This window comes from Glycine max, chromosome 3 (assembly GCF_000004515.6).
Source record: "Glycine max cultivar Williams 82 chromosome 3, Glycine_max_v4.0, whole genome shotgun sequence".
Taxonomy (NCBI): domain Eukaryota; kingdom Viridiplantae; phylum Streptophyta; class Magnoliopsida; order Fabales; family Fabaceae; genus Glycine; species Glycine max.
This window is the reverse complement of record NC_016090.4, coordinates 44,629,172-44,643,032: the sequence shown is the minus strand read 5'-3', so window position 1 is coordinate 44,643,032 and position 13,861 is coordinate 44,629,172. Positions and strand designations below refer to the sequence as shown.

The 13,861-nt window shown below is 33.6% G+C and overlaps 2 protein-coding genes and 1 non-coding gene across 3 annotated transcripts; all 3 read right to left on the bottom strand.

The window, feature by feature from the left end:
- Positions 1–593: 593 nt before the first annotated feature.
- LOC100802904 (F-box/LRR-repeat protein 3) lies at positions 594–6,415 on the bottom strand. Its single transcript, XM_003521631.5, has 7 exons — positions 5,127–6,415; positions 3,823–3,948; positions 3,606–3,710; positions 3,105–3,504; positions 2,877–3,006; positions 2,473–2,767; positions 594–1,041 (listed from the first exon to the last, which is right to left on the bottom strand). The coding sequence occupies exons 1-7, from the start codon at positions 5,748–5,750 to the stop codon at positions 796–798; spliced, it is 1,926 nt and encodes a 641-aa protein (XP_003521679.1). The 5' UTR covers positions 5,751–6,415; the 3' UTR covers positions 594–795.
- Positions 6,416–9,976: 3,561 nt separating this feature from the next.
- On the bottom strand, positions 9,977–10,073 carry LOC113001308 (small nucleolar RNA snoR69Y). The gene has a single exon (XR_003266627.1). It is a non-coding gene; the product is annotated as a small nucleolar RNA snoR69Y (small nucleolar RNA).
- A 2,312-nt stretch (positions 10,074–12,385) lies between these two features.
- LOC100527207 (uncharacterized) lies at positions 12,386–13,108 on the bottom strand. The gene has a single exon (NM_001249485.3). It carries the CDS (start codon positions 13,042–13,044, stop codon positions 12,670–12,672), a length of 375 nt encoding a protein of 124 aa, NP_001236414.2. The 5' UTR covers positions 13,045–13,108; the 3' UTR covers positions 12,386–12,669.
- Positions 13,109–13,861: the final 753 nt, after the last annotated feature.

Genomic DNA, 13,861 nt, shown 5'->3' with positions numbered 1-13,861 from the left:
CTTTGTTTACCAAGAGGATCTAGAAGCTGAGATAAAAAAAAATATCTTTCTTTTATTACATACACATATATGTAATATTAATTTTTTTTAATTGTCTATCTTTTCCATCTACCTTCTTTTATCTTCATCTTACAAACATCAATCTATCGTATGTTGTTTGTATATTATGAAATGGAATGGAATACAAAGGAACGCGACTTGTGACAATGTGGCAAACAATTTAAGCTAAAATAAAACAAATCTCCAGTGTATCATATAGCTTTAAGTATGCAGATGCAATATTTCCTTAGAAGGATAAGTGTCAACTTGTAATTAAAAAATAGAATTCTACGAATTAAATTTTGTGATTTATAACAAATTTCAAGTGTGTTACATAGTTCGGTGCTAACATTTCTTATCATTGTAAATATATCAGTACCTCAAGGTTCAAGCATCACATTTTTAAACAATGATTTTCTCAACTAATTTATACTAGTAGAATTTCTAATCTTAAGTTATCTACTATTAAACACGCTTTACTTTAGATTCGATACGTGGATTGGCAATAGAATAAACCTTGCAAGTGTAACAGGTAAAGTTGAAATCAGATTTAATTCGAAGATAAGTAACCTCATGCTTTATTGGAGATGATGTAACTTAAGAAGGTGAAAAAAATACCTTCCGTAGAAATCTGGTAACAGAGTTTAAAGAAAAGAAAATGCTAGAGAAATATAAAATTTTGAATAAAAAAGATCTTAATGAAGCAGCACCCTTCCAAGAAAAGAAAGTATAACAGATTAATAGCGTGACAATTGGCTAATCCCATCTGATCTTGCACCCTCGTGCATGCATTGTCTCGAGCATTTCAGAGGAAAGCGAGAACCTGAGGGACCTCTGCAGTTTAACCTTTTTAATCCGACCACAGCAAGCTCTAAGGGCAACTTCCAATCCTTTTACACTCACTTTAGAAAGACAAACCAGTTTGGCATCTTGCAGGCGTTTCAGGTTACCCATAAGCATGCACAACACCATATCTGACACGATACAGTAGCTCATATTTATCTGTCATCATCACCATTATGTTTAGTTAGAACCTATAATTAGAACCCCTAATCTTAGCATAACAGTTTTCATGTAAATAAACATCAATGCTTAACCTATTTGAAGAATACTTAACACATGCACTCCTACAAAATATAAGTAGAAGCTTTGATTATAGGAAGCATAAGAAAATACAAGGGTGGTGGGAAGTAAAATCCGCTATAGTTGTCACCGATTCTCAATTTGATCCTTATACATAAAAAAAACTTATTAAATCGGTGTCAGTCTGTTTACATGCAAGCATTATTAATTTAGTTCCCACCGTCATAAGTTGAACGTTAACTCTATTATGCATTCTTAATTTAGTCCCTATCCATGTTGCACATTCTTAATTTAGTCCTTATACCTGTAGTGCATCTTAATTTGGTCCCTACATATAAGGGACCAAATATGTTACATGTATAGGAACCAAATTAAGAATGCGCTGCATTTATAGGGACTAAATTAAGAATGCGCAAGGTGGTTAACAGTGACAGGGACCAAATCAGTAAGATTTACATGTATAGGGACCAATTTAATAAATTTTTATGTGTAGGGATCAAATTGAGAATTCATGACATGAATAGGGACAAAATTGTATGCTTAACCATTAGTTTATTAAGAGCATATGCCACACTGTCAAATTGAAAGGAAATAATGATTACTGAAGCCAGTAAGAAACACCAACTTCTTTTAAAATGCAAGAGTAACAGTTGCAGTATGATAATATGAGAAACAGACCCAAATAGAAAACCAGATTAATGGCATGCCTCCAATTTATGAAGTACAAAATGATATTAGTTGGTGAGCACATATAATTTCTTCTTTTTGACAAATGCTTTTCCTTCCCTCATTTGTCTTAAATAAAATCTTCTATGCAACAGATATTATCTTTAACATCCACCTTTATTTTTTACTCCAAAATGGAGCTGAATAAGAGTAACATTTGTAGCAGAAACTTTAATCTAAAGAACAAAAGGTTTCCTAACAATAAAAAAATTAGCTATGTATATATTCTTGTTTTTTTGTCCAGAGCAGAAGATAGATTAACAGGGTGACTGGAAGTACAAGAACATAAAAATCAAATTTAAACGCTGAGTTACAAAAGCATGGAAAGAGAAGACGAACAACACAATTGACGAAGGGATTGCAGTGAGCCCAGACAAGCATCCAATCCAGGGTTCTTTCATCTTTGGAGAATTATAGTTTAAAATTTTTCAACTAGATCAAGCCATACCACAGTTTATAATTGATAAAGTACCAAAGCCAGATGAGTATCAATTATGTACCTTGAGGAAACACTTATAATTTTCAAACAATGTTGAATTTTTAATTTAGAGGCCAGACTACTCTGTTGGTCTGCGGAGACTCAGAATATTAATAACTTGATTGAGTAAAAGTAGTACAACTGACCTGCCGCAGGTTTTGCGAATAAAAAGCAAGGGCCCAGAAACCTGAATCATCAATTTTTTCGCAATGTTTCAAATCTAAATCTGCCAATCTCTTGCAACTTATTGCAACTGCTTTTATACCAATGCTTGTGATATTAGAAAGCCCACGCAACTCCAGATCAGATAGTTCACCAAGATGGCTGATATACTCCAACCCTCTGTCTGTAATTCTATTGCAATATGACAAGTTGAGGTTTGTCAACCCCTTGCATCCACTCGTTAGTGCCGCTAGCCCATCATCTCCAATACGTACACATCTGTGATCAAAGAACAAAATGAACTAAACAGCATCACAAGATTATCCATAATTTCATTGAATCATAAGCAATTAACCACGTTGACTATAAAGTTCAAATGTTCAATTACCGATAGAGATCAAGTTCAGTCATTTTTGGGCAGTTACAAGCAATGTGTGCCAATCCTATGTCTGATATATTTGTGCATAATCCTAATTTCAATCTTACAAGTTCTGAACATCTTGATAGATATCTTAGAGCTGCATGAAACAGAAAGTTGGAAATAAATTAATCAGAACCATTTGCAATTTTGAACAAGACTGATATATTATTTAAAGATAGAGATTCCATAGTTTACCTATGTCATCAACACCAGAGCAATCAGTAAGATCAAGCTCTTTGAGAAGCGAGCAATTTAATCCAAGTTGATAAAGACAATTCTCAGTCACCATATCACAAGATTCTAGCTTCAGACAGACAAGGTCTGGACAAGAGTCTGCTATAGTAGAGATTGCTGCATCAGATATGAACCGACAACAAGTCAAATCAAGTATCTTCAAATAGCCACAGCCAGATACTAGCTGCACAATTCCCTTGTTGGTCACTCCAACGCATTTGCTTAAACCAAGTTCCACTAAAGACTTGCAATTGGTGCCAATTGTCTGGAGGATAAAGTCAGAAACTCGAACACCATCAATTCTAATTATTCTCAGCTGCTTTAAATTCTCCAAGCATTTAACAAGAGGTGCTGAAAGCTCCTATAGAAAATGCCAGAGGTGTTAGTGCATATAAAACTTATCACAATAAAACATGGTACACATTGATATCATATACATCACAAATTATAGAATAAACTTACAGAGAGGCAATATCCTGCATCCAACTGCTCAAGACCTCCATGTCCACTAATTACAGATATTAAACCGGAAGAGCTAACACAATCACACCTTGATACATCAATTGCCTGCAATGCATGGAAATATTCTATGTTTATGCTCCACAGAACCTTTGTGGTCAACTTTATTAGTTTTTCAACCATTATTGGCATAGCTTATAACTTATAACAAATCAATTACCTTAAGCAGTGGACACCCTTTTTCAAGAAACCGCAATCCAACGTCATCCACTAAAGAGCAGCCAACCATAACAAAAACCTCAAGCTTTAACAGAGAAGCTATTGATCTCAAAGATTCACTTGTTACCTAATGATGCAAAATTTTAAAATACTTAAAAAAGATATAATTTAAAGAAGAAACAAGCACACGAGTCAAATATAGTCTGTTTGTTAGCTAAGGTAATGATGTAAAACCAAAATGCCATTGAAACATGTTATTGGGAATGGTGTTAAGAACAACATCACAAACGCAGGTACTGTAGTGTATTGTCCATAGTCAAGAAGCAATAATTATAATTTATATACACTCATTTTCTCTTTCATCTCCTTTTCACACCAATTTCTTCCTATATGCCTTTTTCTTTTTCATCACATTACTTATGACATGTAACTTTCTCTCTATCTTTTTTTTCTCTATATCTCTCTTCTTTCTACCTCCATACATCCCAAGCAAGGTGTACGTTTATCATGTGTCAACAAGGAACATGGCTTTCCTACTCTATTGATTCTGCATTTGTCTCAATTTTTGTCAACCAAAAATATAATGTCTACCTCTTCTTCGAAGTACTAACTGTTCAATGATGATGATCCAAAACCCCACACCTCAAACATCCTTATTAAAATTCTATGAACATCACATGAAAAATTTTGCCGGTGCTTTCCTCAAAAGCATTTAAGAATCAGAAATTGGAGTTAAAAAAACACTTTTCTACCATCAATAGTGACAAAGGTAGGGAATGAAGTGGTCTGCTGAAGTCACTATCCTCTGTCGTCCACTTTGTGCCCTCGACCTATTTTCAATATCAATAACGGGTATAAAGTTTCTCACATGACTCGATCTCTCTACAAATATGGTGTGGTATATGTGACAAATAATCACTCCCCGTAAGCATGTAGTCAGAACTCAGAAGTACAATCTTCATGTTGGTATGTATAGAATACCATCTGTTAGAAGAAGTCAGCTCCTTAAACAGGTCTTAGTATCTTGAGGAATTAGTGTTTGACTGCAGGCCAAGGATACTCCAAATTCACCCAAAAATAAAAACTCAAACCTTCACCCACTTTTTCTTCCATATTATTTCCATCCCATTTGTTTTCGTCTCTTCATTTTTACATCACAAAATTTATCACATATATTACTTCTCCTCTGTACCTTCGTTCGTTTCTTCCTATCTCTCTTAATCCACCCCAAAATGAGGTGAACGTTAATCAGCAATCAGCAAAGATATACAAATCCTTTATGAGAGAGAAAGCAACAAAACAAACCTTGAGATATGACACGTCGAGAAATTTCAAATCCAAGCACTTTTTGCAAAGAAGATCAATCCCCAGATCAGAAATCTCCAAGCACCACTTCAAACTCAGCCTCTCCAATTTCCCACACCCGACAGCAATCTTGGCCAACCCAATATCAGTAACTCCCAAACACTTATCCATGTTGAGTTCCCTCAACCTCGCGGCGCACGATAGCGCCGCAGCCTCTCTGTCGCCATACCCCCAACAATGGGACACATCCACGGCCTCCAACATGGGACACGCCCGAATCAGCATCTCCAAGCCCACATGCCCCAACCCGGTGGCGCGACTCAGCACGAGTCTCCTCAGTCCCCGAGTCCAACTCGCCGATCCCTGACTCAGCACAACCGACACAGCTCCGTCCTCGATCCGCGGACACATCGACAGGTCCAGCGTCTCAATGTTGCAGAACTTCTCCAACAACCCAAGCAGAAACTCGATTCGGAGGATCCGAATCTTCTTCCGGGTCGACGATTCGACCCGGAGAAACTCCTTGCACACCAGCCGCCACGGTTTCCGATCCGGCCCGAGCTTTTCGAGGACCCGGATGAGCAGGTCCTCGGTCAAGAGGCAGAAAACGGATTCAGACAACATTAAGGTATCAGAAATTTCGTAATTACTAAAGTTTTTTTTTTAAGAAAAAAAAAGGTTTGTTAATGTGACGTGGAACTGAAGGGAAACAGTTTAGGTGGGAACGAAGAGGAAAAGGAGGCGGAGGTGGAGAAGAGGGTGGTGCGTGTGTTTAGAGAGCGTGCGAAGTGGCAACCTGCAACGAGATTTCTCTGGGTTCATTTTTTTCCCCTTTCTTTCTGTTTTTGTCTGAGTTCAATGGAAAATTGAAAAGCGAAAAAACAAGGAGAATACAATGTGAATAGAAGAAACAGGGTCAGGGAAGGGAAAATTGAATTTTAGATTTCAGAGGGTGCGTGTTTCACACTTTTCGCTTTCTTCGGGTACGGCCATGTGAATTGAGTCCTGTGTTCCTCTCGCAACTTGTTGAATGCTGCTGCTCTTTTTTGCCATAAATGCCCTTTTTTTTCTTGGAGCGGAGGGAACAACCAATTAAAGATCCAAGGGCGAGAAGGGAACCGCCAATTAAGTTGTCCTGCTCAGGACAAAACTTGGACATGAGAGAAAAATTGTTGAAAAATCATTTAAGAAGAGTTTAATTCTAATCATTCTTTTTCGAATTGAACAGGTCAAGGGCACAAAGGACACCAATTGACACGTATAGCGTAATAAAAATAAGATTATTTCCTCTGTATTTCTTTGTACTCTTAAATATTCTCTTATTTTATTATAATTTTTAGTTTTTTTTACTTAAAGTAAATAAATGTTTTCATTCCTTGACTATGTAAATTAGTCATAATTTAATTTCTAAATAACAAAAATTCATAGTCTTTATGTAAAAAACACGATAATGACATCTTGCTTATAGTTTAACTTAATAACTTATTTAAAAACTTAAATCAAATGATAATGAATGACTTAATTTAAGAACTTAAATCAAATGGTTAAACTTTCAAGGACTTATTTAAAATTTCTTAATTTTATAAATCCATATAAAAACGCTTTAACACTTCTAGGAATTAAAAACGTAATTCACCTGTAATTTTAAGAGTAATGGTCGGTAAACATTTATTCTGTTCTTAAGAACAAGTTTGCTCTTCTTCCTTACAATATCTTGTAATCAAATATTCTTAGTCCTAACAGCTTTGCATGCTCACTCTAAAATACTTTATCTTTCCCCCTAACCTTTACGCCACTTTCTCTCCTAGTCTGTTTCTGCTAAAAGATTGTTGGTAACTTGACACATTATACATCATGAAACGGAAAAATATCCTTTCCATTCAGTGGAGAGAAGGAGAGATACAGACCCTCCTGAAACCTTATTGCTTGTGCCTCCTTCTCCAATTGTGCCTCCTTAAATGGAGAAAAGGAGAGATACAGACATTATTTTTCCACATTGCCCCCAATTATGCCCTAGCAATCACCATTTTTTTTTCCTCTGAACAATGCTAGCTACAACATGGTGGCTTGTTGCTTTGGGATTGCTCCATTTAAGGTATGTTTTAACCTTATTCAAGTTTTGCAAAGAGATCATCAATATTTTTAAGCATTTGTTTAAGTTTCATATGATTTAAAAATTGTCATGGAGAATTTTAATTGGAGTTCGTTTCCATATTATTTTGGGGTTTAATTTGAGTTTGGCTAAAATTGACATTGAGGGTGAATTATCGGGTAATTTTTTATATAAAAAATAATGGTAAAAGAGTGTAGATAATAATTTTCCATAAAGAATTTCACATTTAATTCCTTAACAAATAATTAAAACATTTATTAGCACTGTCTCAAGTACGTATTTTAGTAAATAATTTGCCCTCAAGCATAACTTGCGTGAATAATATGAACAGCGTTTTAAATTTTAATTTTGTCACCGTTGTACACACAAAATAAATCTATTATAAACATCAAAACGTGTGTTGAAATGTTTATTTTTTCTGTGTAAAAAGGTAAGATAGTTGTTAAAATGTTAAATACTTGGGCTTGATAAAACTAGTTTTTTAAACAAAAGTTTTTTATTTTTTATTATATTTAGAAAAATAAAAAATAAACGACCATTGTTTAAAAAAATATCTATCACCCAATATGGGCTAATTCCAAAAGGAAGGGTTAATTAATCATGCAATTCAAAGGAAATTTATGGAGAAAGAAAAGGGGATTATTCTTACCTTACGTGGATAAGCAGGAGACCGTTTGTGTAGTGTAAGGTAGGGTTGGAATGGGTCCACTAAGTAGAGTAGACCGTACCTATCTATTTATATTACTTTTTTCTGATTCCTCATTTCAAGTTTGGATTTGGAAACTGAAAAGAATGAGAGCCGAATCCAACGGTAGACATTGACTAACTCACTATTGATCAGATCATCAGTAGGGCCCACCACATGGTCATTCTTGCAGCATAACCGCTATCTCCATAATATCAGTTTTATTGTCCAATAAAAAAGATGCTTCTAGCGTGGACCAGTAGTTCATATGTTCCACGGTGGACCATTTTTAAGAACCACTAGATTCATCTAATTCCTACACCCTCTGCATTAGATTCAGCCCCTTTCTCTACCACAACTGTTCGATGGTTGGAGAAGGCGATGAAGAGGTTCTTCTGCCGTTGTCGAGACCTGACAAGTGACATGCGAATGGGCTTTTTCTTCGTTTTCAAATGAGTATTTAATTGTCTTTGTTTTCAATTGGGTGTTTGGTTTTCTGTAACGGTTCCTCTTTGTTTTCTTTGAAATGGGTCTTCATTTTCAGTTGGATATACAGGGGTTATAATCATCTTAAACGTTAGATTTATCAACGTTTCCCAAATTTCCAGATTCTTGGAGCTGCTAGATACATACCCTTTAAAAAGGTTCCATTTTTATTTTAATCGATGGCAGAGAACAAGCAAAAAACAACGTTGTTTCGTCGCTCTAATTTTGGAACCAGCGTTGCTATGTCAGTTTTTTCGCTCTAGTCGTCACCGGCGAGGCAGAACTCCAAGTTGTTGCGGGATTTTGGCTTGAGATTTTGAGTGCCATGGGAGGGAGGGCGCTCAGGTATCTGTCGTCGCCGACCTACTGTTGTCAGTTACGAATCACTGCATTTAAATTTTTCAAGTATTTTGTTATAAAACTACAAGTTGAATTAAAAAATATATTTTAACATTTTCTATTGTCAATCTAGCGCAACTATTTTGTCTTTTATGAAATTATTTTAAGAAAAAAATATTAATTTGATTAACAAAAATGAATAAAATATTTTAGATAAAAATGAATAAAAAAATATTTTGCAATAAAAGTTTAAATTCAAATTATATGATTATTTAATCATAAATTATCATATATAATAAAATTTATTTATTTTTATAAAATAATCTTAAAAATTATATTATTTGTGATTTTTTTTTTCATGTGTGTATTATTTGTGATTAAATAATCACATAAGATTATTTTATACAATTATTCACAATTAAACTCATAATTCTCTCTTAAAAAACTGTAAGTTAAGTTAAAATAATTATTTCAACGTTTTATTTATTATCACTCTGGCGTATTTATTGTCTTTAATGAAATATTTTTTGAAAAAAAAAATATGAATTTGATATCAAATATTAACTAATGGAGGATTGATTAAAGAAATAAAATAAATTTTTTTATTGAATTACAAAAAATTGTGATTAATGAAGAAGAATAAAGTATTCTATACAAAAAAAAAAAAAAATCTATGCAATCATAATATAAAATAAGTTTATCCAGTGATCCAGCCAAAGATTTGACAAGCCGTTAAATTTTACATTTTCTGTGTATCACAATTAAACACATAATTAAAATAGCTTGATTACATCATTGTGTTATTATATTTTAAAACTATTAAATTCTGAAATAACTACTTCCAAAATACTAGTAATATTTATACGCAGTTTCGAATTGATGCTAAACCAAACATGCAAACCGGCCCAACTAAAAACCTTTGAAGAAACTTACATGAGCAGAATCCTCCAAAAGGAGGAAAATTATAAATACGATCTTCCTCCAAGCCTAACCCATGATTCGTCCCATTATATCATCAGATTTGAAATTCAAAACAGAAAGAAACATGACAAACAAAGTGAAACTTGCGATAAATTAAGAAATCATTGTAGAAGAATCAGCTTTTTTTTTTTAAAATAAAAAAAAGAATGTGTGAAACATATTTCAGAACAAAAATTCAAAAAAAAGTTAGAAATTTAGGCAGATCCTCCTAAAATTTGCAGCAGTACAACCGGTTTGGAGAGTAGAGATAAGCTCAGATAGATGTGGAAGATTCCATTCCCGGACCTTAAGAAAAAGGCCTCATAATGAGCTGGGATTCACATTTATCATCACTGCGATTGAAAAAACGAAATTGAACGAAGTCGACACTATGGATTATTTATGTAGAATAAAGAGGCAACGACATGGAAATAGGCAAAGGAAACCAATCTAATTAAAGAACCTAACAGGGAGAAACACAACCCATGATCAACGTTATGCTATGCAAGTCAGATAGCACTTATCTAACCACAAGCCAGGTTTTTAAAGAGCGCGGCTACGCCTACGATATTGCTAGGGTTACACTGGATACAATTTATAAACACGTTACGGGCCTTACGGCCCATAAGTGGAGCCTTATTTCAACTCCATCAACTATGAGCCCACCTTTTAAATGGTTCTCAGCTCAGCAGCCTCTTCAAATCTACACACAAATCCTTATGTTTAAAAAATAAAAAGATTAGTATTACTACTTACGATGGCACATGCATGAAGTCAAGTTATTAAAGTACGGGATCATTTGGTTTTATTATTGGGTTTGAACAGAAATTACAATTGTTAAAGAAAAAAAATCAAATTTATTTGAGAATTAGGATGATACACAAACCTTGGGCCTTTTATGGGTTTCCAGGACCAATACATGGAGCTGTTTCCCCATGTAATTGAAAGTTGCCTTGCGCTCAAGAGGTAACATATTTTGCCTGTTGTTTTCTCAATTGATAACATCTGTTTCCGTGAGTACTATCATAACTCGCAGGTTGCTCTAAAACTAAATGCTCTTACCTTATTGTATGGATATTGTATCCTTCCATCAGAGAGAGTTCTCGCTTTCATTGAAATGGTGATGAATTCGTGATTATGGTAATATTATTTCTCACGTATATTAGAGTATGGCTTGAATCTCTTTTTATTGTTGTTTGACTTGAACCCAAAAAATTATTTTTTGGATCAATAGTTTTTTCTTCTTCTGAATACCTATAACTTTTGATCTTCCATGTCTAGAATTTTTTTTTCTTTATCATAACAATGTATATTTTTCTTAACAATTTAAGTTTATTTTCTACAACCTTATAATTATAAAGAAAGCCTAAATTCAACTTAGAAGGTGATTTGGACATCCACCGACAGTGACACAAATATGAATTCATTATTTGGATTTTAGAGAATTCATATTCGTCCCCCGCCTGAGGATACACAATCAACCTTAAGCTAACAACAACGGTATTTAGTAGCAATTTTTACAATTTCATGCATTCTCTCTATGTCGTTTATCCTGCAAATGTTAGTGTTGCATTGATTTGTTAATACAATACTACTTTCCAAGTAGGTGCGTGCAAAAAAACTAGTTCCAGCGAATTGGTTTATAACCGAATCGAAACGAACCCGTTTGAAAAAATGAATTGCATTGTTGTACAAAAGTAATTTGTTTAATCCAATTGCTTTTACAAAACTCCTTCGCTTAACCTAATTGATTTTCACCTGAATCAATTTTTTCATAAAATAAAAAGTTCAAAAACAATTCGATTCATAGCTGATTTTTTTAAAACCATTTCAGTTTTAAATCAAATTCCTGAAATGAACGACTATTTAGATTTAAAATGAATCGGTTTAAACAGTTCTATTTGATTTTTCTCCAAACCATTTTTTCACACCCATGTCTCCTAATATTATGCCTTATTATATCTCAGAGTAATTGTCCTTTTACACAATTAAGAAAACATTAATTATTTTCATTAATAATATCCTTATTTGTTAATATCTCACTTGATCGGTATGTAAACAAATTTACACTTTTTTAATAGAGATATTTTTTTTTTCCAAAGAAGATCTTGTGTGATTGTTATTTTTTCAAGAATTATTAAGAATTTGTAAAATAATGGGAAGTATTCTCAGAATGGATTTTTTAGAATTAAAAAAACATTAAATACAAAAATAAAATATGAATTGATAATTGTTGTCACATCATTCAGTGAAGCAACAGTTATTTTTCAAAATGTGAATGCTGTTTTAAAATAGTCATATTCAAATATAAATTTAAGGTTTGGGTTTTGAATTTCTCAATTATTTTAAGTATGCATTTCTTCTACAAACATTTCTCTACTTAAAAGCGATGAACCATTTAGATTTAGAGATTTATAATTTTAAAATACTTTCCACTGTTTAAAAAAGAAAGGAAAAAAGTCCCCACAGGGCCCCTTCCAATGCTAGTGGCCAACTGGCCATAATTATTAATTAGCATAGTCAAGCCAAATGGAAGTTGCAAGTAAAAGGGTCCCTGTATTGTGTGTGTAGTGGGGTAGGATGCAATTCGTTCATTTTATCCATCATTATCATAAGTAAAAGACAATTGGCATTAAGCATACGTTCGTATATTTTTTCCAATTTGCAATTGCAACTTTTTCAAAAGCCACCCTGTTTCCAATCTATTAAAGTTTTATTCTGATGTACTTCTGTGGACTAGCAACGTCTTGCATGATCATGACTGCCATTTTTGAAGAATGTAGCAAATGTACAAGGTGTTGGTAGGTTCTGTAAATTCTTCAAGACAGAGTACATATTCGACCAATTTGTGATTTTGCTTTGAGCCTTCATAATTTGCAATCATGCTTTAAAACAATGCGAGACAATAAGACAGGGTGTTTGGTTTCACATTTTGGAATGCAAATTTAAGAAGTTAATAATTATAAATTCTCCATTCCAAAAGTGATTTTTTGCTTTTCAACAAGTTTCCTAAGAAAGTGACTATTCAAGTCCTTTGATAAACAGCAAACATGAAAAATTAAAAAGACATTATAAAATTTTACCTTGTTACCGTCGTCAATTGGTCGTGGTTTACATAACTTGACAAACAATTCTTTCTTAGAGGAACACAGCAATGAGGGGGGCACCAACCTTGAAACAATTTCTTGATGATTCAATGGCAAAAACTTCTCCCAGACAGCATCTGAATCTGCCATTGACTGCACAATGGAGGAGACTAGAGAGGACCTGCACACGTCCTGAGTGGACGTGAATGATAAAATGTGTGCAAAACAATCGTAGGGTAAAAGTTCCATATTGTGAAGAGAAAGTTTATTGGAGGACTACCAAATCAAAACTACAGTTGCTTACACAATGACCAAGTTCTGCTATCTATATATCTATATATATATATATATATAATTTAACAATACTCTGTGGGACATGCACGGTCCAATGAATCATATCGCTAATATGACGACATTATTTTTTGACTCTGAACAATTATGTCAACATGGAACCCGGACATGAGCACACCCGAGAAATTAGAATTTAGAACCATTCTTTAATTTGGAAGTTGAATTGAAAGTGAATCTCACGGACACGGAAATCAATATATTTTAATTTTAATGAAACACTGATTAACTTTGACGTTTAGAATTATGTTCTGTTTGGTAAATTGAGAAATTAAAAATATTTATGAATACATTTTGTCATAATTTTAAATATATCCTCAGCGCAATTTGTGATTTTTTTTATTTCTTAATCAATATTTTCAAACTTAAAATTCTACTATCATTAATTTATACAATTAATTTGTTGGAATACTGATTTACAACACATTTTATATATACACTCCAAAAAATGTGACCAATAAATTCGAAACTTCATGACATGTAATTAATTGAACTGGAGATCACCGGGGTCCAAATCTCCCAAAAGGAACGAATTTGATGCATCATTCATTTCTCTTTCCCAAAACAATTTGGAAATGGGAGCTTCAAATAAAATAAATGGACGAAAACGCACGCATCTCCTTGTAGTAATATACAAAAGAAAATTTGAAAAAGCAAATAATTCTATCCTCCATCTCAGCAACACATCATGGCCAACGGAAAAGCCCAAACGCATCAT